The sequence below is a fragment of the Balaenoptera physalus genome (assembly GCF_965194825.1).
Source record: "Balaenoptera physalus genome assembly, chromosome: 1".
Classification (NCBI taxonomy): domain Eukaryota; kingdom Metazoa; phylum Chordata; class Mammalia; order Artiodactyla; family Balaenopteridae; genus Balaenoptera; species Balaenoptera physalus.
The window spans coordinates 51446540-51472663 of record NC_138882.1 but is presented as its reverse complement, the minus strand read 5'-3'; the positions used below and the strand labels follow the sequence as shown (position 1 = coordinate 51472663).

At 49.1% G+C, this 26124-nt stretch overlaps 1 protein-coding gene across 5 annotated transcripts in view; it reads left to right on the top strand.

Moving 5' to 3' along the window:
• The window catches only part of FAM163A (family with sequence similarity 163 member A), an 89423-nt gene extending 65107 nt beyond the window's left edge, over positions 1-24316 (top strand). For 3 of the 5 annotated variants that reach the window (XM_082465917.1, XM_082465916.1, XM_082465918.1), the window contains exons 2-5: positions 15750-15841; positions 19522-19542; positions 20364-20478; positions 21088-24316. In XM_082465917.1, coding sequence (XP_082322043.1) covers positions 20386-20478; positions 21088-21498 — 504 coding nt within the window. In that variant the 5' untranslated portion in view covers positions 15750-15841; positions 19522-19542; positions 20364-20385 and the 3' untranslated portion in view covers positions 21499-24316. The remainder of the gene's footprint in view (positions 1-15749; positions 15842-19521; positions 19543-20363; positions 20479-21087) is intronic. The other 2 variants (XM_082465919.1, XM_082465920.1) reach the window with 1 other exon arrangement.
• The last annotated feature ends 1808 nt before the right edge of the window (positions 24317-26124 follow it).

Sequence of the window (26124 nt, the reverse complement as noted above, 5' to 3'; positions counted from 1 at the left end):
GCAGCTAGCTAAGCATGGATGTATGGCATGCTATCTGTCTTGAGATGTTGAGAAGACTGTCTTTTTTTTTTTTAATTTATTTATTTATTTATGGCTGTGTTGGGTCTTCGTTTCTGCGTGAGGGCTTTCTCTAGTTGTGGCAAGTGGGGGCCACTCTTCATCGCGGTGCGCGGGCCTCTCACTATCGCGGCCTCTCTTGTTGCGGAGCACAGGCTCCAGATGTGCAGGCTCAGTAACTGTGGCTCACGGGCATAGTTGCTCCGCGGCATGTGGGATCTTCCCAGACCAGGGCTCGAACCCGTGTCCCCTGCATTGGCAGGCAGATTCTCAACCACTGCACCACTAGGGAAGCCCAGAAGACTATCTTTTGAAGAGCGAGGATCTATCAGAAATGACCCTTGAGGGCAAACCAGCTTGAACAGGTGAAAGTCACACAGAGGCAGCTTTCAGCTCATTTATTCCTTTATTGTTACCCAGGTGTCATCTTTCTGCCTCTCCCCCTTTCCCCCCTCACACCGTCTCCAGAAAGTTTAAGAAAACAAGGAAGCAGGCCGCATCCGATCACGAGTCAGCTGCAGGCATCAGCATGTCCGCACAGTATGCGCCTTCTCTTCCTCTCCCTGCCGCTCTTGGCAACCCTTTGGTTGTTCTACAGCTGGGAGTCGCTTGCTTTCTGATTGGATGCCGCCTCTGCTGCATTAGCCTCCATGGAGCAGTGGGATAGAGAAATCACACTTGCTTTTAGTGGCCCATCTCTCCAACCTCATGCCCCCAAAACTTGTGCATGTAACAGTTTTGACTGGCAGGTTGGGAATAATTAGAGGGGCGTATTCTGCAAGAAGGAAAAAATTTAATTGGATGTTGAGCCTGGCCAGTCCCATACCATCATCCAAGGGGACAGAAAGCAAGTTCTCTCCCTTTTCCTCTTCCTCTTTCTCTCTTTCTCAGAGGGAACCATTCTTTGGTCCATGACCCACAGGATTTGATCGTTCCTTAGGATCTGCCCGCCTTGTCCCTCCAAGGCAATGCAAGGACACGGTATGCCAGCAGTCCATTTCCCAGCATCTGAGCTAGCTGATCTAGAATCACATCGGGCATCTGTGGGAGGGAGAGGCTTCACCAGCACAGGCCAGTCCAAGCTGGGCTTTGGCCCTCCAGGTCTGTCTGTCTGTGTCTCTCTGTCTCTCTCAGGTAATGTGACGTGCAGGGATGCCTACTGCAGTTCTCTAGAGGGTCGGTGTTGGTTCGAGCATGTGCGTGCACACACACATTCATATAGCATGTCTCCCAAGGTCAAATAATTCTCAGAGACAGTTCATTCTAAACCCAAATTAAGGAGAAATTTTCCTAAACACAGCATCACCCGTAAAGATTTCCCTGTCCACAGAAGAGAAATCGCTTTACAATATTACCCAGAGCAGCTTCGATTTGGGGCTGGATGTCCTCCCCTGAGGCCTCTGCACAGAGAAAGGAGGCAGCCCCACTCCACCCCTACCTCCCAGGGGGACTGTGTCCCACATACTCCCAGTCCCACCACCTGGGTAGTGGAGTTTGAAAAGGGACTGGCTCAGCTCTTCCTGCTGTTGATAAGAAACTGAGAGGCTTCAGGCTTCAGTTGCTTTTCCTCTTTGCTCATTTACAGATGACACGGTTCAGTGCCCTTTCCAAGTGGGAAAGCTCTGGGGCAGAAGTTCACATTTTTCTCCTCATCTTAGTCCAGCCGCAACAATCTTCCCGGCCTTGGCTTCTTGTTATGAGGCCCGGAGCCCCTGCGTAAGAAGCTATGGCCCAAGAGCTAGGGGCAAAGGGGCTAGTGGCAGCAAGAAAGTCTGCACTCACTTGCCAGCCAGCAGAGCTCTGCCTGGAAGTAAAAACGGACCCATAAGCCAGAGCCCCAAGGAAGCCTTCTAGGGAGCAGGTTACATGGATGTTTTCAATGTGGGAAAATTCATCAAGATGCTTATTTATGGGACTTACCTGGTGGTCTACTAGGTAAGACTCTGCACTCCCAATGCAGGGGGTCCAGGTTCGATCCCTGGTCGGGGAACTAGATCCCGCATGCATGCCACAACTAAGAAGTCCGCATGCCGCAACTAAGAAGTCTGCATGCTGCAACGAAGATCCTGCATGCCGCAACTAAGACCCGGCACAGCCAAAATAAATAAATAAATAAATATATTTTTAAAAAAATAAGCTTATTTATGATTTGTGTACTTTCTATATGTTACGCAGAAATGAAAAGTTAAAATACAGTCTTACATTATGGAAGCAACCTAAGTGTCCACCCACGGATGAATGGATAAAGATGTGGTATATATATACAATGGAATACTATTCAGCTAAAAAAAATGAAATTTTGCCATTTGCAACAACACGGATGGACTTGGAAGGTGTTATGCTAAGCGAAATAAGTCAGACAGAGAAAGACAAATACTGCATGATATCACTTATATGTGGAGTCTAAAAAATAAGACAAATTAGTGAATATAACAAAAAAGAAACAGACTCACAAATATAGAGAACAAACTAATGGTTACCAGTGGGGAGAGGGGAGGGGCAAGATAGGGGTAGGGGACTAAGGGGTACAAATTACTATGTATAAAATAGATAAGCTGCAAGAATATATAGTACAACACAGGGAATGTAGCCAGTATTTTATAATGACTATGATTGGAATGTAAGCTTTAAAAATTGTGAATCACTATGTTGTACACCTGAAACTTATATAATATTGTACATCAACTATAACTCAATAAGAAATATATCTTACCAGCCATTAAAATTTATGATGAATCAAGTTAATAAAAACAGTAGGGTATAGGAATAGTTGTAGGCTAATAGGTAAATAGAACTGAATGGGGATTTCAGAAATAGATCTGTACATAAATAGATCTGAAATTAATATGTACTAAAGTTGATAATTTAGCTCTAAGAAAATGGGCTCACCTGGCAGAATTGGCTCTCTATCTAAGAAAAGAAACCAACTAAAACAGAAACCCTAGGAGTATAAAAACAGATCCCCGCAAGATGAATAATTAAATTTTAAAAATGAAAAATTCCTTACATAACCCTGTGTGCAAGAAAACTTCCTAAATAGCAAAGAAAAAGTGATGAAAGATTTAGCTCCCTAAAAGTTTAAAACTTTTACAGGGAACAGGAATTCATATTGGGAAAAATATTTACAGTATTTATGACACTGCGAGTGTTAATATACCTAATTGGTAATAGTCAAAGAGATCGATAAGAAAAGCACAAAGTAACAAGTAGCAAAAATGTATGAAATTAAGAAGTGGTCATTCAAGTAAGAGGAGAGTTTTTAAAAATATCCTCCTGATCCCCCTGGGTCAGAGACCCACGTGCAGGCTGTGCCTTGGCCGTAGACTGGGGCTTATGTTGGCTGGTCCCAGAGGGACTACTTACTAGGAACATCTTGAGGAACTGTTTATCATTCATGTTTCCTACCAAATCCCTATCTTCTTTGTGTCTTTCTGTTTAGGAAGTTCATAAATGCTAATCTCTCTGTCTCTTTTCAGCTTTACCTAAATTGGCATCCTCCCATCTCTGAGAGTTACTGGTAATTCCTACCGATCATTTTTCTTTGGACAAGTCATCCTCCTTTATGATGATAACCCTTGAAAGAACAGGAAAAGTTGCCTGTGGGCTCAGTCTCTTCAAGGTGTCTTATTTAAAGAAACTCACATCCAAAATGCAAAACATATGTGGAAAGCAATTTAAACCTTTATTGAAGATTTTGGGTAAGTCCCAGTGGGATAAATTTCATTCATAATATACAAAAAAACTTAAAAAGTCTCTTTCCCATTTCCATCCCTCCCAATATCTCACGCACACGGCAGCCACCTCGAGTCTCCTCCTCCCTGCAGTCTCTCCAGAATGTTTTTCAAGTACCTTTCATGCCAGCTCTTGAACTTCTCCTTTTCTCCTTTCATTGTCTAAGTGTATTCAGGTCAGGTCATATCAGTTCAAACAGCATGGTATCTCCCGACTTATCTTTTATTCTCCCCAGTCCAGGAGATGAGCTGGTAGGCAGAGTTTAGCAGAAAGCAGAGGATATAAACATTATATGTTTCCCTATTACACAATATGTTTTCCTATTGCACCAAAAAGTGTAAAGTTGCTCTCTTTTAACCTATGTTTTGAGAAAGCATGGCTTATCTGGATCAGCCTATTCTGGAGGCTTCCCTGATGGGTAATCTGGCCACATGCAGTTTTCACCTGCTTCAGCCCTCAGGGGCCAGTGGATGAAATGGGACTCCTGTCTCCATCTTCACTTCTGGGGGGCAGTTGGAAGCTCAATTTAGAATCAGCACAAGCCTCCCCACCGCATCTACAGGGTGCAAAGTGAGAGATTCAGCTGGAAGAGCCATCACAGTCCCCTCCCATGGCCAGAGAAATTAGAGCATGTAATGCAGATAGAATTACGATTCATCGAGATATAACTACTGTTTGCTTATAGTTTTGCTCCCTCTGCACGACAATATATTGATAAGTAGGTCAATTTTTAGAAAAGTTTAACTTGGAACTTCACGAAGACACCCAAGGAATTAGTTGAGAATTAGCAAACCCAGAATGTGGACTAGGAACCGTATATATTGTGGGATGCAGTTGACTTGAGTGTGTGTGTGTGTCAACTGTTAAGAATAGGGGGCATATTTGGATGTGAATTTCCCATTCTGCTCACTAAGCCCACGGGGTTCTGCCAGGAGCTGTCCCGTGGTTTTCGTGGAGTCCCGCGCCCACCTGCACAAGTAGCAAAAGGTCTGCTGCCTGCATCACTTCATCACCTGCAAATGGACTTTTGAGAGTCCTCCTCAGGGCCCTCTTGCCCATTTTAGAATGTTTTCATTGAAGTGATTAAGGATCCTGAATAAATCCTGGTGCAATTGTTAAGGCCCCCAAACCCTGTAGCTGCCTCGTCACACCCTCATCCTGCCCTCAGCCTGCTTCCATCGGACCCGACTGGCAGGATGAATGGGCCAGGTCTCTGGGCTGGAGGACAGGAGAGGGGGCAGCTCAGTAATGCTTCCCACACCTCCCTGTACCACATGGGTTGACAGTTTTCCAATCTCCCTGCTACATTTGTTTGTGTCCTGTGAGATTTGCCTTAGATTTGGTCTAAATTTTCCTTGGTCTACTTTTATCCCATTACTTCAAATCCTGTCCCCTTGGAGCACATTGAGCAAGCCTCCCCTTTCCTGCTACTCTGAGTTAGATGACTCTAGGGTCCTGTGACCAGTCCCTCACAGGCTAGCTCCCTCTGGCCCACTCATTAGCCTAATGCCTTGCCCCTCCTTATCTCCATCTGGCCTCAGAAATCAAACTCTCTGTCCCTTCAGTGGCCTGGGTTCTTATGTGGATCTCTTCCAGTCTCCTGACATCTTGCCAGCAAGGAGAAACAAACCCCATAGATGCTTCTGCCTTTCCTAACAAGCCTGTTCAGTAGTCATCAGGCTGGAGGCCTGCTGCCTGGGGATCTCAGAACACCTTCCAAACAATAGTAGAGATCAAATACAGATGGAGAGAAATCCAAGCGTGTGGTGCAGAACAACGCACCTCGTGGAAAGGAAAAGTGAACCCCTTCCCAACACACAGGCCATGGTGCCCCTGAGCCTCCTGCAAATGGTCAGGTCAGGAAATAGAACGTGGAGTCAGAACTGGGGTGGGACAGAGATGGGACCCATGGCACAGGGCACATGTTCCCTGCAGAGCTAGAACTATGCTAGTCATGGAAGAATGGTGTGGGCAGCGTGTCCCAGCTCTTCCCAGAATAGCTGTGTGACCTTGGCCAAGCCACTTGGCCTTTCTGAACTTTATGCTTTCTGTGAAATAAGAGAAATCAAAAAACTGCCATGCCTGAACATCAAACAAGATGAACATAAGAAAGCTATCAGCAGTAATGAACGTTGTTTTGAAAGGCAGAAAGGGAAAGAGAGCCAAGTCCAAGGTGAACAAAGCCCTTGATACTTTTACTGGCTTCTGCACCCATCTCTCTGAAGCAGAGAGAACAGATCCATGATCAGGAACCCTGACCCCAAGAGCTGCAGGGACAAGCGTCATCTGCACAAAATAGCCCACACCCATCTAAAATGACACATAATTAAGTCCCTCCGTGCCCTCTAGACTATTAGCACAGTGGGAGTTTGCAGGCAGAGAGCTCAGGGAAGGCTGCGAAGTGGGGCAGGTGGGGCTGGAGGTGCCCGTGAGATGCTCGCTGGCAGGGGCGGTGGGCAGTGGGTGTGAGCGGGGGGAGTGGCGAGGAAGACTTCCCACAAACCTGGCATGTGTCTATTCACTAGTCTCTTTGTTTGACAAACATGTATTGAGCATCTATTATGTTCTAGGGCTGGGGATTCGCTGGCAGACACAAAGCAGCGTGCTTACTGGGTTTTAGATCAAAGTCACACCCCCTCCCCAGCCTGAGGGGCCCATAGCCAGGTTCTTAGGCTCTGAAGGTTTGAGGGCTCCTACACACATGCACCCACTGTTCTTCCATGATCGGCATGGTTTTTATTGGGGGACCACACAGGGCAGCCCATCTTTGGGACACCCTCGTCAGGGAGGAGGTGAGCTCGGCCTCACCTCTGACAGAGGCATCAAGGACACAGGCAGCACCTCTGGGGTGACCCTGGGCTTTGAGGCGCAGGGCTGTCTCCTCTTTGCTGTTCCTCTGCAGCAAATATTCGCTGAAAACCCCAAGCACCGGCTGAGCAGCTCTTCCTGCTCCAGGGAGTTTGCAGGCTCACGCACTGTGATAGGCTGATGGGGACTGCAGAGTCACCCCCAGGCCTTCCATCTGGGGGTCCTGGGGCCTGAGGACAGGCTGTGCCCACTACTGTTTACTAGTCTCCCATCCCGTGAGCTCCTTGAGAGCACTCTGCCTGTTCATCTTTGTGTCCCTGGAGCGGAGCTCAACGCCAGGCACTTACTTAGTGCTCAGTAAATAGCAGATAAAGAATAAGTGAGGGGAATAGCACAGTTTCCACGAGTATCATGCTGAGACAACAAGGTCCCAGCCAGAACACTAGTCAAGGTCATGATCAGGAGCCTTAGGGACACATTTAATCTGAGAGTTAGGTCTAGGCTAGAACAAAAGAGGAATGACCATCTATTTTCACATGCAATACCTCAGGCATAACTCATATATCAGCTGGGATCATGTGTTCTAAGGATCTAGATAGGACTTGCTCTAACCCCTGTTCCAGGGCTCATAGGAAGCCAAAATCTGTCCCAAGGGCCATCGTTCTCATGGTGACCTCTGGCTCTAAACTGCACACACCGAATTAGTTCTTGTTGTGTCATCTGCGTTCCACGGATATGCACCCAGGTCTGAGCTCAGTGCCTTCACTGGATTGCCACAAACAAGGAAAATATCCCTCCCATTTGTGAGTTACCAACAGTTTGCGAAGACAATACAAAAAACTTAGAGACCTCCCAAATCTTAAAAGGCTTTCTCACAAACTAACTGCTGGGGTTTTATCTGGCCAAGAGACTCAGCAGGGTCCCCCAGTCTGGGCCATTCTTTCTGGCTCCTCTCTCTTCCTCACACTACCCTCCCTGCTCTTCCTGCCACCCTACACCCCAATAAATTCTTCTCACTGTCTTATGTCAAGTGGTCCAGCTCTTACCAGGGTCTGCTCCCAAAACTTGGCATAGCCAATTCATCAAGGGATGAGTGTGCACAAAGGGCCATCTCTCCTGTTAGCAGTACAGAGGACTTCAGGGACCCTGAGTCCTTGGAACAACACCCACCCTCCTTAGAAGGCTGCAGCATTTTAAATAACCACACCCTTTCCCATAATCCTCACCCCGTAAGGGAAGATACATCATTTACCTTCGTTTTGTAGATGAACCTCAAGGAGATCATTAATTGTCCAAAATCGCCCAAGCAATGAGTGTAGAAAACAGAATTTAAACCAAAATCTTGGGACTCTTAGCCTCTTTCCACTACATGCAGCAGGTGAGACCAGAATGGAAGGCTGTGTGTTGGGACAGCACTCTGCATGCAAAGCAGCTTCCCCATTTGACCTGCCATCCCACTGTCTAGAATGTGCAGAACACCAGGCGGTGGGAATGGAGCTCTATGAAGACACAAGATTCCAAGTCTGTGCCCTCAAACGGTCTGGAATTTAAGAAGAAAGCAAAATACAGCCACTTGACACCAGTGTGTCAACAATACAGTTACCTGAGAACAAATAGGAAGGTCAAATAGAAATGCGCAGCATTAAGTCAATCATGGAAGGCCTCCTGGGGGTGGTGAGAGACCCCTTCTTTCTTTTTTGTTTGAGTTGGACCTCAGACATAGAAGGTTAAGTTAATTATACTCCTCAGTGTTACTTCTCAGGTAGTCCACATTATTATTCATCATTGGTCTTGGCAAGGTCCCTCTCCTCTATTATTTATTTTTTTCTCTTTTATTCTTATTCCTGTTCTCATTGTCCTCCTTCCACAGTCAGCCATTCTAGCATATTTAATGTGTATGCATTTTGGGGTATGTGTTTTCGGTTTTGTTTTGTTTATTGAGGTATAATTGACATATAACAGTGTATTAATTTCAGGTATACCACATAGTGATTCCGTATTTGTATACATTGCAAAGTGATCACCACAATAAGTCTAGTTATCATCTGTCACCACACATAGTTGCCAAAAAATGTTTTTCTTGTGATGATAACTTTTAAGATCTACTCTCGCAGCAACTTTCAAATATACAATAGAGTATTATTAACTATAGTCGCCATGCTGTACATTACTTCTCCATGACTTATTTATTTTATAACTGGTAGTTTGCATCTTTTGACCCCCTTCGCCCATTTCTCCCAACTCCACTCCCACCCCCACCCCTACCTCTGGCAACCACCAACCTGTTCTCTGTATCTGTGAACTTGGGGGTTTTTTTGTCTTTGTTGTTTTTGTTTTGGTATGTGTTCTTGAAAATGTAAATTGTTGGTCTGTGTGCCTGTATTTTAAATTTATATAAGCAGTATTATACATCTTTATACATCTAATTCTGGGTTGTTGTTTTTTTTCACTTAGCCTTCTGCTAAGATTTATCCTTGTTGCTCTGTGTTTCTATGGTCCACTTGGTCCATTGCTTTCAGCAGTTGCATTATCCTCTGAGGTGTGCATCTACCTGACTTTACCTCTCCACTCTCTAGTGATGATCACTGAGCTTGCTTCCAATTCCCTGCCACCATAAAACACAGTGATGAACGTCTCCACACATGGCCCCTTATGAATATATTGAGAAATTTGGGGGATACAGACCCAGGAGCAGAGTTGCTGTTTCATGGGGTCTGAACTTAATGTGACCAAGTAGTGCCAGGTCTCTCCCTCAACAGTTGTCGTAACTACACTCCACCAGCAGTGCCCTTAAATTCCCACATCTGCTCCAACATGTGACATTATCCAGCATCCTAATTTTTGCCAGTCTACCAGTGTAGAGTGATAGCTCACTGTGGTTTCAATTTGCGTTTCCCAGATTACTAATGAGTTTGGGCATCTCTTCATTTTCTTGTTAGCCTTTTGGATTACCTTTTTTATAAACCACCTGTCTATTACCCGTTATTATATTGAGGGTCTCTTTTTTTCCCTTGATGATTTGCAGAGGTTCCTTGTATCTCTTAGAGAGGCCCCTTCTCAAACAGCACAGGCCTCTCTTTGCTGCTGTAGTACCTCATCTGGAGCAAAGGAACCGATCTGACCACCAACTCTTCCCACCCTCATCCCAGGGGTCAGGGCTTGGTGATGGCCATAAGTACAGTCAGAGTGAAAAGAGCCCCTTCCTCTGATTCCCTCTGCCAGCCATGCCTGAGCACTGATGTCCCACAAGACAGGGAACAAGGAAAAAAACTGTTCCTCTTCTCCAAGGCTGCTAACCTGCTGTGTCAATTTCATGAGTTAATAAATGACTGGAGAAGGCTTAATTGCATCGGAGGAAATTGAGATCAGCCGGTGCTTAGGCCCCACTCAATTAACTTGTGCTCCTAAGGGGGCCAAGCAGGGTGCAGGGGGCAGCCAATCGTTAATTACATGTGCTAGGGCCAGCTACAGCAGGCGTTCTGCCACTGTTGGTCCAGGCAGTGAGGGAGGTGACCCTGCCTCTGGGCGCTGAAGTCACTGAGGGCAGGGGCCCTTCAGAGAGAACATAGACCCCTGGCCTTATGGGGAATGGGAAACCCATTTCCAACACATTCTATCAGGGTGGCTTTTAATGCTCCCCCAGCCCCATTCTTCCCCTAGAAGAATGGCCTTAAGGTTCCGCATCCTGACCTCTTTATTGGCTCCAACCCACCCAGAGACGCCATGTACTTTTGGTTCTCCCCGCACTCCCTTCCTCCTCCTTCTGGCCTGCTTGGCCCGAGGACACAGAATCCAGAGCCAGTCTTGTTATGGGCAGCAGATGATGCCACAAACTCTGCAAGGTCACCCACCTCCCCTGCTGCCTCCAGCCACCTCCCCTGCTGCCTCCAGCCTGAAATCCTCCCAAAGACCTTCATTCCTGCATCATTTCCCGAAAGGGCCAGATAGTGACTCAAACCTGTTAAAGACACAGATTCCGGGCCCCTCCCCTGGAGATGCTGCTTCAGGAGGTCTGGAGTCTCTGCTTTAACATGTGGCTCAGGTGATTGTTACCATCAAGCCAATTTGAGAAACCCTACTTCAGGGGACACCTTAGCTCCTGGGGAGACAAGTGCAGATGTTCTAGGAGGAGAGATAGCATCCTAATGGCAGGGCCCTGGACTGGGGCCAGGAGGCTTTGCTCCCAGCACCTCTCCAGCTCCATCTCTATCGTGCTGTGTGTGGTTAAGCAAGTCACTTGTCCTCTCTGAACTCGGTTTCTTCATCTAGAAAAGTAAAGATATTGGGCCAGATCTCTTAGAGTCCTTCTGTTTCCATGGACCATTTTTGTATAAGTAACTGGTTTGTTAAACAAGCATATTGCATGGTTTATGCTCAAAAAGCAACTTTCATTTTTTTTCTTTTAGTATCCCTTTATTTTTTAATTTTAATTTCTTTAGTATACCCCTCCATTTATTTAGGAACCTTTAAAAGTTTTTATAAAAGTAAAATTTTATAGATTTCTACATAAAGTCTCTGTATAGCTTGTGTTATGTATATACCTAGGACCTAATAATTTTATCATCATTTTATATGATGTCTTTAAAATTACATTTTCTTACTGTTTTTTGCTAGTGAAAAATGATAACAAGATGACTTAGAATGTTTCTTCTTTTTCTGTTATTGGAATGCTTTGTGTAAGATAGAATGATTTCTTTATTAAATGTTTGCTAGGTGTTTCTGGTGAAGCCCTCTGGGCCTAGGTGTTTTCTTTTTCTTCTTTTTTTTTGAAAGTCAATTTTTGATGATTTGATTCTTCACATTATAATATGTTTCAAGTAATTTACTTCTTGAGGAGATGTTAGTAGGTTACATTATTCCATAAATGCATTCATTTCATCTGTATTTTTAGATTATCGGCATAAGTTTGTTTTTAATACCCTTTAGTTTCCTTATGTTTGCAGCATATGTGGTAATATCCATTTTCATTTCTCCTAGTCTGTAGTTGTGTTTTCCCTCACTTTTATTGATCAGAATCTCTCTTAAGGTCTATCACTTTATTTTAAAAAAATTTTTATTGACATATAGTTGATTTACAATGTTGTGTTAGCTTCTGCTGTACAGCAAAGTTATACATACACACATATCCACTCTTTTTTTTTTTTAAATAAATTTATTTATTTATTTATTTTGGCTGCATTGGGTTTTTGTTGCTGGGTGCGGGCTTTCTCTAGTTGCGGCGAGCGGGGGCTACTCTTCATTGCGGTGTGCAGGCTTCTCATTGCGGTGGCTTCTCTTGTTATAGAGCATGGGCTCTAGGCATGCGGGCTTCAGTAGTTGTGGCACACGGGCTGTAGAGCACAGGCTCAGTAGTTGTGGCGCACGGGCTCAGTTGCTCCACGGCATGTGGGAACTTCCCGGACCAGGGCTCAAACCCGTGTCCCCTGCATTGGCAGGCGGATTCTTAACCACTGTGCCACCAGGGAAGTCCTGTCCACTCTTTTTTAGATTCTTATGCCATATGGGTCATTACAGAGTATGGAGTAAATTTCCCTGTGCTATACAGTAAGTCCTTATTATTTACCTATTTTATATATAGTAATGTGTATATGTCAATCCCAAATCTCCCAATTTATCTGCCCCCCTTATCCCCTGGTGACCATAAGTTTGTTTTCTACATTCATGACTCTACTTCTGTTTTGTAAATAAGTTCATTTGTACCATTTTTTTTTAAGATTCCACATATAAGTGATATCATACGATATTTGTCTTTCTATGTCTGACTGACTTCACTCAATATGACAATCTCTAGGTCCATCCATGTTGCTGCAAATGGCATTATTTTGTTCTTTTTTATGGCTGAGTAATATTCCATTGTATGTATGTACCACATCTTCTTTATCCATTCCTCTGTTGATGGACATTTAGGTTGCTTCCATGAGCTGGCTATTGTAAATAGTGCTGCAGTGAATATTGGGGTGCATGTATCTTTTTGAATTATGGTTTTCTCCAGGTATATGCCCAGGAGTGGGATTGCTGGGTCATATGGTAGTTCTGTTTTTAGTGTTTTAAGGAACCTCCATACTGTTCTCCATAGTGGCTGTACCAATTTACATTCCTACCAACAGTGTAGGAGAGTTTCCTTTTCTCAGCACCATCTCCAGCATTTATCGTTTGTAAATTTTTTGATGATGGCTATTCTGACCAGTGTGAGGTGATACCTCATTGTAGTTTTGATCTGCATTTCTCTAATAATTAGTGATGTTGAGCATCTTATCATGTGCTTTTTGGCCATCTGTATGTCTTCTTTGGAGAAATGTCTATTTAGATCTTCCACCCATTTTTTTGATTGGGTTATTTTTTTTTTAATATTGAGCTGCATGAGCTGTTTGTATATTTTGGAGATTAATCCCTTGTTGGTCAATTCATTTGCAAATATTTTCTCCCATTCTGTGGGTTGTCTTTTCATTTTGTTTATGTTTTCCTTTGCTGTGCAAAAGCTTTTAATTAGGTCCCATTTGTTTATTTTTGTTTTTATTTTCATTACCGTAGGAGGTGGATCAAAAAAGATCTTGCTGCACTTTATGTCAAAGAGTGTTCTGCCTATGTTTTCCTCTAAGAGTTTTATAGTAGCCAGCCTTACATTTAGATCTTTAATCCGTTTTGAGTTTATTTTTGTGTATGGTGTTAGGGAGTGTTCTAATTTCATTCTTTTACATGTAGCTGTCCAGTTTTCCCAGCACCACTTATTGAAGAGACTTTTTTCTCCACTGTATAGTCTTGACTCCTTTGTCATAGATTAGGTGACCATAGGTGCAGGGGTTTGTCTCTGGGCTTTCTATCCTGTTCCATTGACCTATATTTCTGTTTTTGTGCAAGTACCATACTGTTTTGATTACTGTAGCTTTGTAGTATAGTCTGAAGTCAGGGTGCCTGATTCCTCCAGCTCCATTTTTCTTCCTCAAGATTGCTTTGGCCACCCGGGGTTTTTCATGTTTCCATACAAATTGTAAAATTTTTTGTTCTAATTCTGTGAAAAATGCTATTGGTAATTTGATAGGGATTGCATTCAATCTGTAGATTGCTTTGGGTAGTATAGTCATTTTCACAATATTGGTTCTTCCAATCCAAGGACATGATATATCTCTCCATATGTTTTTGTCATCTTTTATTTCTTTCATCAGTATCCTACAGTTTTCTGAGTACAGGTCTTTTGTCTCCTTAGGTAGGTTTATTCCTAGATATTTTATTCTTTTTGAGGCAGTGGTAAATGGAATTGTTTCCTTAATTTCTCTTTCTGATCTTTTGTTGTTAGTGTATAGGAATGCGAGAGATTTCTGTGTATTAATTTTGTATCCTGCAACTTTACTGAATCCATTGATGAGCTCTGGTAGTTTTCTGCTAGCATTTTTAGGATTTTCTATGTATAGTATCATGTCATGTGCAAACAGTGACAGTTTTACTTCTTCTTTTCCAATTAGGATTCCTTTTATTTCTTTTTCTTCTCTGATTGCCATGGCTAGGGCTTCCAAAACTATGTTGAATAAAAGTGGCGAGGGTAGACATCCTTGTCTTGTTCCTGATCTTAGAGGAAATGCTTTCAGTTTTTCACCATTGAGAATGATGTTTGCTGTGGGTTTGTCATATATGGCCTTTATTATGTTGAGATATGTTCCCTCTGTGCCCACTTTCTGGAGAGTTCTTATCATAAATGGGTGTTGAATTTTGTCAAAAGCTTTTTCTGGATCTATTGAGATGATCATATGGTTTTTATTCTTCAATTTGTTAATGTGGTGTATCACAGTGATTGATTTACATATATTGAAGAATCCTTGCATCCCTGGGATAAATCCCACTTGATCATGATGTATGATCCAAGTATCCCTTTACTTTAAAATGTATTTAGTGAGAGAAATCTGCCCCTGCCCCTAGATTAAAACTTGTGCCAGCCCCATTGCTTTTTTAAAAATTTATTTATTTAATTTATTTATTTTTGGCTGCATTGGGTCTTCGTTGCTGCACGCGGGCTTTCTCTAGTTGCAGCGAGTGGGGGCTACTCTTCTTTGCAGTGTGCGGGCTTCTCATTGCGGTGGCTTCTCTTTGTTGCAGAGCATGGGCTCTAGGCGCACAGGCTTCAGTAGTTGTGGCTCATGGGCTCAGTAGTTGTGGCTCACGGGCTCAGTAGTTGTGGCTCACGGGCTCTAGAGCACAGGCTCAGTAGTTGTGGTGCCAGTCCTTGAGGCATGAAAATGTCTGTCCTTTGACCTCCAGCTTCTGGCTGAGGCAGAGAACCTGGAAGTGGTTGGCCCTGCCCTTGTGGAGAGTGGCTCAGTGCATCCCATTAACGGTTGAGTTCCTTCCCCAATACAGATACACCCAGTGGGGCGCGTCCTCCTCAGGACAGTGAGCAGGGGCCCAGCGTCACCACCAGGGGGTGTCCTTCCTCCCTCCACCCCACCCCCACCCCATTCCCAGTATAGGGCCTAGACACTCCTCTAAATAATGTTGAGTGGGTAAAGAATTTTGGCTTGAAGGGACCCCCCAGTAATTAGACTACACTGGATTCCTCAGTAGGGTCTCACCTCCCCCTCCTCCATCAGCACATCAGCGTGAACTTACCCATCCAACTGTCTGGTTGGTGGGTTGGCCTGAGGAAGTCTGGATATTGGAGTAAGAGAAAGGAGTGATCAGCTCTGGGCGCTGGGAATACGGACAGGCCCAGGAAAGAATGGGGAAGGAGATGGGAAAGAGGTGTGTGGGGCCAGAGAGAGGGGGATCGGCCATGCAGCCAACAAGGACACATCCGCCAGGGGACAGGTCAGCATTCTCCAGTGGAGCATGAAAGAGGCAGCTGGACTCCCTTCCCCCATTGAGCCTCGCTTCCCAGAGCAGGGAGAGGCTCTTGTCCTGATGGTGCATTGGGCAAGGGTTCCGGACAGTGACACTGAGGGAAGGAAACAAGGACGGGATAGGATGTGGCCTTAGAGGTCTGACCTCAGGTTCTTAGGCTCGGGGACCTCAGACCAAGGCAGCTGTGGAGGTCAGGAGACAAGCCCCCTTGGGGATGTCCACTCCAGAGTCTTGGGGTCACAACCAGGTGCCAGCTTGTGCCTGTCTGTCCTCTCAGCCTCCCTTTCCAGCTCTCACTGACCTTCCCCTCTCTCCTTTGTCAGGGACTGACACCCTTGGCCATGACGTGCCCCCAGCTGCTGTCTGCTCAGGCACAGCCTGCGTGACTGGGCCGTCGCTGCTCCAGCTGTTTCACGTAAGTGTGAGGCACAGGAGAAGGTGCCCGGATGCTGGGTAGAGAGAGGTGTTGGTGGAGAGGGAGCTCCAGAAAGTCCTGGTCACAGAGGGCGGGCCCCGGGGGTCTGCAGTTGGCAACAGGTTTGTCCTCGTTGGCTGCCCTCAGCCCCTGAGTTGGTCGCTACTGAATCCATTCTGTCCAGAGCTCCTAGGCCCTGTGAGGGAACATAGGGACCTTGTTCTCAAGGCCTCAGGAAATTAATCAGGCAACTGGTGTGACACAAACTCCACAGCACTGGCCCTTGGGTCCTGACTCAGACACTTGCTATTGTATGACTTTAGGCAAATCATATAAAGGTCTGGCTTTCCCTCCTGTGAGTGGGGTTTTTGTATGGTTCAAAGGAGGTGTGTTAGTTATCTTTCGCTGTATAACAAACTACCACAATTTAGCAGCTTGCAAGAACACACATCGATTATCTCAGAGTTTCTGTGAGTTAGGAATCCAAGCATCGCCAGCTGGTTCACTGTTTCAGGGTTGGTCATGAGGCTGCATTTAAGGTGTCCACTGGGATTACAGTTTAATCTGAAAGCTCAACTGGGTAGGGATTCACTTCCACTCTCACTTATGTGGTCGTTCGGTTCCTTTTGGGCCATTGGATTGATGGCTTTAACACCCTGCTGTCCATTGGACTGAGGGCCAGAGGCCATCCTCAGTTCCTTGCTTCATGGGCCTCCCCAAAATCCAACTTGCTGCATCAAAAGCAGCCAGGGTGAGAGCTGGCTCACAAGACGGAAGTCAGAATCTTTGAGAAGCTACTCACAAAGTGACATTCCATCCCCTTTGCTGTATTCTGTTAGTTAGAGGCAAGTCACAGGTGGCACCCCTCCTCGAGGGGAGGGGAGTACACAAGGCATGACTGCCAGGGGAGAGGCTCATTTGGGGCCATCTTAGAACCTGCCCATCATAAATGGGGACAGAAATGGAAACACGTTGTAAACTGTACAATGAATGCTGTTTAGATTCAGGGAGTTATCGTGATCATTTGCATCTAGTTGCAAAGAGAAAATAAGCACCCCTGAAATCATAGAGAGCCACTGGGTGTGGGAATTTAAATGCTAAGTTGCACCACCAGGACTGGGCCCTCTGGGAAGCTGGCTGGGACCTGGCTAGTTGACCACATGCACTTCACATGTGCCTTCTTGGTTTATGACTGTCAGGCCAGACTTAAGTGATCACAGAATGTCTGGGCCTTCCTTCTCCCCACAAATAACCATGTTTGAAGGATATCTTAGAGGTTACAAGGGGCCCTCACATACATAAATCTTTTTCCTGAGTTTTTTGGTAATCTCTCTTTTACCATGAGAAAGAAGGTCAGTTTCCAAGATGGGATGTCCGCTAAGCGGCACAGTTGGGCCCTGAATGGGCCTTCAGCCCTGTGGCTCTGCCTGCACTGCAGTGCTCCCCATTTCCAGGCCACTTCTGCTGTGCAGTCTTCATGGTACTGAAAGAGGGAGGCCAGGCATGGAAGGCAAAGAAGGGAGGGCACTGTTCTTGTATGGCTTCATAATTTCCCGTTCCCTAAAACAGCCTGGACACATCCCAGGTGACTAGGCCAAGACTTTCAGTAGGGTGGACCACTGCTGCCCCCTCCAACTTCAGGTCACTAGGCCTCTCTGTCTCCTGTGCAGCCCTCAGGGGTGAGCATGCAGGGGAAGCAGGGGAGGGTGGAGTGGTGTGGCTGTGATGGTGTGTAAGTCCTCCCAGGGCTGAGGTTCACCTGCCCGCCTCCAACAAATACCCCAGTGAACCCTGAAGCATGGCTCCCCGTGCATTTGGGCAAAGTCAAACTGGTCTTGAACAAGGATGCTCTGGTCTGCAGATCAGATGTGAGCGGAGAGATACAACTTGCTGCCCTCTGGTGGCAGATCAGCGTCATTACTGCCAGGCCTGTGAAAGAAACGCCGTATGGTGAGATGATTACCAAACTTTTAAGTACCCACTGTGTGCCAGGCACTGTGTATAATGCTGCAGGAGGATAGGATACAGTATAAGATGCAACTCCTGATCCCAGAGGACTCATAATTTAGCACAGGAGTCAAGATGTTCCCACATGAAAGTTGACAAGCATCATACCAAGACAGGATTTGAAAAGTGGCACATGGAAAGGCATTACAGTAGAATTCCAGCAGGAGAGAGTGCATCACGATGAGGCAGTCAGGGAAGGCTTCTCAAAGCCTTGAAGGATGGGCAGAATTTAAATAGATGGAGAGAGTGAGAGCATGCTCTCCCCTACTGAAACCCTTCAGGAACCCTCATTGTCTTCAAGAGAGTTAAATCCCAATTCCTTGCCTGCCTTACAGCCTCTCCAGCTTCATTCCTACCCCCAGCCTTCCCAGATTCCTTACGGTTCCCGGAGCCTCTGTGTTCTTTCACACTCCTGGACCGTGCATTCTGCCCTCTCCACCTGGTCTACCGGACAAGCCCCCATTCAGCCTTTCGGAGTCAGCTCAAATATAACATGTTCCATGGAACTTTTCCCCAAGTAGTTAGCTGCCCCTTCCTCTGTGTTCCCACAGCCCCCGGTCTGTGCATCTCTGGTTCATAAGGTATATTAAGTGTCTTTTCATCCCTTGGCTATATGCTTCTTAAGAACCGAGACTACCTGATGGGCAGAGGATTCATGCAGGGGGACAATGGGCGGTGAGGGAGAAAAGATAATTGGTGGTGAGCATGCAGGGAAGTGGGAGAGGGCAAAGCCTCTGAAGCTCAGTGTAAAAGTCCGCGCCCGGATAAATGTGTCCTGCAGGCAGTGTGGTGCCACGAAGCCTCCAGAGTAAGAGGGGTGCAGGGCATGACGAAGGGCTAACTGTGGGTGATGTGAAGGGCGCTCAGGGACACAACCAGCGAGATCTGTTAGGAAACCTTTGCACCAGTGCAGGTGTGCGGTGCAGCGTCATAACTGGTGTGAAGAACAGAAGACTGGACGAAGCCAAAGAAGAATTTGAGGATTTGAAAGTCTGGGCATCTAGGGGAACACGCCACAGCTCTGTCAAACTCTAATATGCAAATAATCACCCGGGACCTTGTTAAAACGCAGGTTCTGACTCATTAGGCCTGTGGTGGGGCCTGAGATGCTACATTTCTAACCAGCTTCCAGGTGCTGCCAGGCTGTGGTCCACAGACCGCCCTGTGAGCACTTTGAGTGATTTAGAAGCGGAGCCAGGTGCACACAGGGCTCCAGGAGCACAGTGGTGAGGGGCGGTTGGTGTCTTTGGGTGAAGACAGGTGCCCCTTCCCCAGGTGAGCACAGCAGGGCGCCCGGCTTCCTGAGCAGCCGGCGTTCCAGCCTCACTTACCCTTCGAGTAACCAACAGCCTGCAAAACCCTTTGTGGCAGCCCTGGTGGAACCACTAACAGAGGGGTTGGAAGCGGGGAGCCCACTTGGAGAGAGGGTGATGACAGCCTGTCATAATTGGGTTCGAGGTGCCAGTGGGCATCTGAGGGACAAGTCTGTCCACTAGCAGCTGGAGACACAGCTGGAGCTGCAGATTTGGGACCTCTAGGCCTGTCGATGACAGAGCACATGGTGAGAGAGCAGGGTGAGGTGAGGTGGAGCTCAGGGATTAATCTAACCCTTGGGGCCTTTTTCAGGCTAACACTCTTCTAACATCATCTCCATCCCTTTGCTTGTCTTGCAGGTCACCGTTCCCTTTATGAACGTAAGTGCTCACGGTCATTCTGTCCTCAAGATGCCAAGTCTCCTCACACGTTCCTGCTCCGTTGACACAGCCCACCTTGGTCCCTGTGTGCCTCGGGGGTCGGGAGTCCCCGTTCAGTGGCCTAAAAGGCGAGTTGGCCCTCAGACAGCCTCACATCCGGAGCGCGCCTCCCTTTTACATACGGACGGCTGACATGGTGCCCAACGGGGGCGGAGGCGAGAGGCTCTCCTTTGCTCCCACATACTACAAGGAGGGGGGACCCCCATCCCTCCAAGTGGCAGCGCCCCAGAGTTACCCGGTGACGTGGCCAGGCCCTGGCCGTGAGGTTATTTTTTTTTCAAAAGGTTATTTTGAGGGTTAACTGAGATAACCAGGAGAGTGCTTAACACAGTGCCTCACACAGACTAAGGCCTCAGTGAACAGAAGTTGTTATTCTCTGTGTCTTGGCCCCGTGGGGTAGGGGAAGGGGTGAGGGTTAAGCCTGATGTGAACAGAGGGGAGAGGGGAGAGGAGAGGGAGAAGAGAATTAAAGCAGAAAGACAGCAAGAACCTTTGAAAGTGGATGGAAACAAGGAGCAGAATCACACCTTCAGTTAGCTCTGTGCCGCCTCTCTTCCCTTCTGCAGCTATGAGCCCCCCAGGTTAGGCTGGCCCAGGCCACAGCTATCCTCTGCCTTCAGGAAGCCCCTGGTGTTCCAGTGCCCAGGGCCCTCCCTGCTCTCGGGTCCCCCACGCCTTCAGCTGAGAGAGTTCCAAGAGGGCTCCTGGCCCCAGGCCCAGGGGGGCAGCTGCCCCTCACCTCTCCGCACTCGTCTTTGCAGAGTTTGATGGGGCGTCGGGCGGATGACAGCGGGAACGGTTGTGATCACTGGCGGAATCCTAGCTGCGGTCATTCTCCTCTGCATCATCGCCGTCCTGTGCTACTGTAGGCTCCAGGTCAGTCCCCTGGGCCTGTGGCTAGAGGCCACCAGCAAACCACTTCCCCATCATGGGGGCAGAGCCTGGAGGCCCACCGCGGGCGTGACAAAGCCCAAAGCCGTGGAATGTGGGAGGCGTTAAGTCAAGGGGGCTGGGAGTTGGGGGGGCTGTCAGAAGGGAGCTACATTCCCCTCACGCCCTGCACACTTCGGGCACCCAAGAGAGTGAGCTGGGAAAATACCGGGTCGCTGTGTTGTGTCTCCCGCGCGTCTGAGATTTCAGGAGTGGTGGGAAGGGCACCGTGTGGGGAGACTCTGAAAGCAGCTCCCCGCACCCCAGCCTGTGCTTCGTACGATCTGTATGCCCCCCCCTCTCTGCCTCCCCGCCTCTCTCAGCCTCCGCCTGCGGTCAATGCCCTAGGAAGTAGGGGGAGGAAGAGGGAAGGAACTGGTCTTGCAGGGCTGGGAGGACATCGCTGTGGACCGTGGGCCTCTGGTGTTGAGTTTTCTCTCCAGGGCCAGCCGAGCGCCCGGCGCAGGGTCCTGAGCGGAGCAGGGCCGTGGGCACCTGTGCACACCCCGATGGGGGCACTCAGCCCTCAGGCAGCCCTCCCCACTCTCCCCTCAGTATTACTGCTGCAAGAGGAGCGGAGCCGGGGATGCACGCGAGGAAGAGGAGGAGGAGCACGACCTGCCCGCACACCGCAGAGGCCCCACCTGCAATGCCTGCAGCTCCCAGGCCCTGGACGGCCGAGGCGGCCTGGTGCCTCTCACCAGCGAGCCCTGCGGCCAGCCGTGCGGGGTGGCGGCCAGCCACTGCACCGCCTGCTCCCCATACAGCTCTCCCTTTTACATACGGACGGCTGACATGGTGCCCAACGGGGGCGGAGGCGAGAGGCTCTCCTTTGCTCCCACATACTACAAGGAGGGGGCACCCCCATCCCTCCAAGTGGCAGCGCCCCAGAGTTACCCGGTGACGTGGCCAGGCTCTGGCCGTGAGGCCTTCACCAATCCAAGGGCTATTAGTACAGACGTGTAACCCCTTCCACCCCCGCCATGCACCAACGCTGCCGCCCCAGCAGGAGCGATGGGGACAGCGGACGACACCCCCCAGCATGGCCCACAAGGACTGTCTCAGTGTTTCTGGCTTTCCTTTCCCCACAGTGGAGGGCTCACCCGGATTCAGGCTATTGAGGGCATTGAGAACCAGGCCAGGGCCTGGCCCCGCGGCCCACAGGTGGCGGCCTGACAGGTCCTGTTGGCAGCTCAGCCAGTTTCTCTGTTGGGACTGTCCTCTGGCCAGTGCCGGCACTGCCACCACCCTCTCACTTCCCTCAGCCCCCTGGCTTTGCCGGACTCTGAGGAGAGGAGCGGGAGCACCGGGGGAAGCTAAGCAAAGGCTCCGGAGTCCTTGGGGGATGAAAGGAGAAAGGGGGTGTAGGGCAAAGGGAGAGGCCAGAGCTGAGGCATTGGCAGAACTTGAGAAGGGAGAGGAAGGGGTTAAAGGGACTCTTCAGGACTTGCTTGCTGACATGAATCCAAGAGCTAGTTCACAGTCTAGTTTTGTACTTCGCCCGTTCTAGAGACCGCACTCCCTGTAGCTGTTCCAACACGGGTATTGCTTCCTGAACACATCACGTCTGCGTCTGCCTCTATCTTCACAGAACACGTCGACTGGACTTTAAAGGCTGTGGCATAAGGTTATTTGTGAGGAATGCACCCACAATGGATGTCTAGCCTTGTCTCCCCACAAATCCTCTTTCTCTGCCTCGGGAACCAGCTGCCCTGGCTGGAGAACCTTTTGCAAGTTTTGTTACTAGAGTTTGAGTAGCTTAGCAAAGGAAAGCCTGCTGATGGTCTCTGGGGCCCTGGTCCGCCACGCCGAGCGCTGTGCGTGGATGCAGCCCTGCAAGGACGTGTGCATTCCCAGGTGTGTGCACACAGGCCTGTCACCAACAGCGCACACCAGGACTTTGCCACCTTCAGGAGCCGCAGGGCAGAAGGGTCTCTGATGTACCAACTAGAAAGAAAAATCTGACTCCAGACAGCAGGAACGAAAGGTGATCAAGGTGGCGGCCAATCCCCACGGCAGCCGGCTGGCTGGTACAGGAAGAGCCTGCAGAGCCTCCCCTGGGATAATGCTGCTGCGTGGAAGCCACGGAAGCCCCTCCAGAGACCTGGTGTTCTCCCTGGGCATCCAGCCATGAGGCCACAGAGCAGGACCCCTTCGTTTCACCACGGATGGCAGCCCTCGCTCTGAGGATGGGAGGGACTTGACTTAGCAATCAGATTCCGTGCTGGCTGCCCTCCCTCGGCTGACCCACCCCCCAGTCACAGGACAAGGGCCTGTTTATTGCTGTGTCACTCTAGCCCCCAGTCCAACTCCCAGTTATAACTCAGCTGTGGCCTTATGCTGCTTGAGTGAACGCATCTGATGAGTTCCCCAGTTGCCTCTGCAGTAAGGGGTGTCTGTCCCCCCACCTCCTAAGGGCATTAGTAACCCCCAGACTCTCTTGCATCACCGAATGCTGCAGAGCATGGGGCAGGGAGGGAGCTGGCCCCTCTGCTGAGATCTTGATTTTTGCATTTGCGACAGGGAGGATGAAGCTGGGGAAGGGGAAGAGAATTTGCCGCACCTTTTGCATCGCTCTGGGCACTGGTCACCTTGCATCTCAGTCTGTAATCGAGGCTCACAGGGTTGAGAATCAGAGGACCTGGCGTCTGGTCACACTTCGGTCACTCACTAGCTCTAGGACCAGTCTCTTATCTCCTCTGAGATTCCATTTTCTCCAGGGAAATGAGACTTGCCCAGGGGGACTCTGAGGACCCTTTAATCCTCCATGAAGCCAGCGCTCCCTGAAAAGTTCTGCCAGCCAGACCACTCTTCCTTGCCCCAGTCCTGGCAGGGGCTGGATGCACTTGCCGACTGCCTGATCCTGTGTGCAGGGATGTGTGTTAATGGATGAAAGACCACGGTAAAACACAGGATTCGCAGGCAAAACCATTTTAATTGTCAGTGGAAAGCAGACATGTTTGACCGTCCTACTGAGTGACCTCAAATGATAACATTTCTCTGCTACCAGGAGACAGCTCTAGGTGGGTAATGAGCTCTGTCTCAGAGCCGGGAGGGACCAGCTGAGGACGGCAGCTTTTCATGCCCGTCCCACTGCCAGCCCTTACTGGGCTAAGCACGCCCCCTTGACACGAGCTGCTGGGTCTGGGCGTCCTCGCCGCTTCCTGATGAGCAGCCCCAGTGCCTTGCTTGCCGTCTTGGGATTCCACAGTCACACAACCACAGCAGGGGGCTGCCCCTCCTCACCCAGAAATTCCAGTACCGCCCGCCTTGGGAGAAATCAAGATCCAGTCAACTCTCACCCGCTTCTTGGCCCTGATCTGTTGGGGTCCCTGAGTGAAAAGCATCTCGTGCAATCCTGTCTCCTCCTAGAGCTTTCCCAGCCTAAATCAGCCCACATTTCAAAATCGTGAGTTTGGGGCATTGGAGAGATGGTGGCCGCGGCTCTCCCCACACAGCCCCACGTTGCTCAGGGCACAGGCTCAAGGTTGCCTGCCCGCCTCCCTGCAGCCACGAGGGCCCTGCCTGTGGAAGAGGAAGCTCACCGCACTCAACCACACTGTACTTTTTAGCTGCTGAGTCTGTGCTCTGGGACACTATTTGGACACTTTTCAAACTGCACCCTAAACAGGAAGAGGAGAGGCAGGGGACACCCTGCTCTCTCCGCCTTTTCGCTCCACCTCCACTTCACTGCTCCTGCTACAGATTTCTTGCCCTGCATCTTTGATAACTTGGAGTCACAACTAAGTGAATGTCAAAATAAAGGAGGAATTTGACATAGAAACCCCACAGGGTCCTCTGTTCTTTACCTGGGGAAGGGGCAGCTGGGTGTGGATTTAAGAGTGAATGCTCCTTCTTATCGCCCAGGATGTCCTTTTGCAGCACTGAGGTCTACCAGCTTCCTCTCCCTTCCTGCTTCCCTCTGCCATGTACCCCGTGTCCTCCACCCGCCCCCACCCCCCATCCCTTTCCTTGCCTCAGTGAGAGCTCTCACCCAGGAAGGATGTGTCATTTGTTGGAAAGGGGATTGAAGTGTAGCCACTGCTGTCCCTGAGGTGGAAGGAGCTCAGTCAATGACGCAGAGCCCTGGGGAGCAACCTGCCTGCACTCCACCCTCACTGTCCAGGCCCCTGGGGTCCCACCTGTAATTTGGGTCAAGGTCCCCGCTCTAAAGTCTGAGGAGGGAAGAGAAGAGATTTTGGGGACCAGCTGCTCAGCTCAGGCCCCAGCAGAGATGGGAGAAACGGGAGCAGTGTGGAGTGAGGACCAGAGAACCAGGATATAGGTTCCGAGTGAAAGGGAGGCTTCAGGGGGGATGAGGGTGAAGGTGGGGCTGTGTGTGTGCCCATGAGTGAGTGTGGGAGAGAGACACTCTCCCCGTCTCCGGACCTCCACAGCTGGCTGGGCAGCCGGCAGCCTGGCCTGAGCCGTGCGGCACCCAGGCCCCTGGAGTCAGAGCCCAGCAGGCCTTTCACCCTCAGCTGGGGGGCAGCTGGCGGCAGCTCTGTCACCAGTTGTCCCCTGGAAACAAAAGCCCTGAGGCAAACCTCTCTCATCGCTGCTGCACCTACCCCTGCCCTAAGCATCCCCCCCCCACCCCCCGCCCCCCCAGTGGCCACGCCCATGCCAGCCTCTCACCCAGCGCCTCAGGCCATGCGGTGGGGTTACAGCCCTGCCCCAGCTCTTCTCTCTGACAGCCCCGAGCACACCCAGCCATTTTCTACCCTCGCGCTTAGAAGTGCTGCTCAGAGACTACTGATCATTTCCAGGGCAAGAAGACCAAACCATAAATATCTTCTTTATAAAAAAAAAAAAAAAAAAAAAAAAATATATATATATATATATATATATATATATATATATATTTATTTATTTATTCATTCATTCATTCATTCATTCATTCATTCCGGCCGCGCCAGGTCTTAGTTGCGGCACACGGGATCTTCACTGCGCCACGCGGACTCAGCTGCAGCACGCGTGTGGGATCTAGTTCCCTGACCAGGGATCGAACCCGGGCCCCCTGCATTGGGAGCACGGACTCTTACCCCCTGGACCACCAGGGAAGTCCCCAAACCATAGATATCTAAGGCCAGGGTTCTTGAACAACGCAGCAGCAAAAACAGGCAGGACCAAGAGCTCTCCCCCCAGCTCTACTTGCTCAGAATGGAAATGGCCCAACCTTGGGCCCGACCTAGTCGCAGACACTATTAACCTCTCCCTCCCTCCTTAGCCTGGTGTAGACTGCTCTTCTACCCTCTCTGTTGGCCTCTCTCTCCCCCTTAGTCCCCCAGCCCCAATGGCCATCCCTCCTCCACCGCCTAGCATCTCCTTCCCAAGTAGCACGCGAGCCTCTGAAAGACGCTGTCTGCCCCTCAGGCCTCTGGGCGTCTCAGGGTGCCCAGCACACAGCACCGTCCAGCCCCTCATCCCCCAGCCACAGCTGGTGTTGTGCTGAGCACCGCAGGTATCAGGGAAGGAAGAGCTGCTGGGTCACAAAGCCATCACTTCCTCTCTCCCTGTGACCTAACATCCCAGCAATCTAGTCCTGGTGGTCAGAGGGTGGAGTTTTGTGTTAGACTTCACTTTGAACTC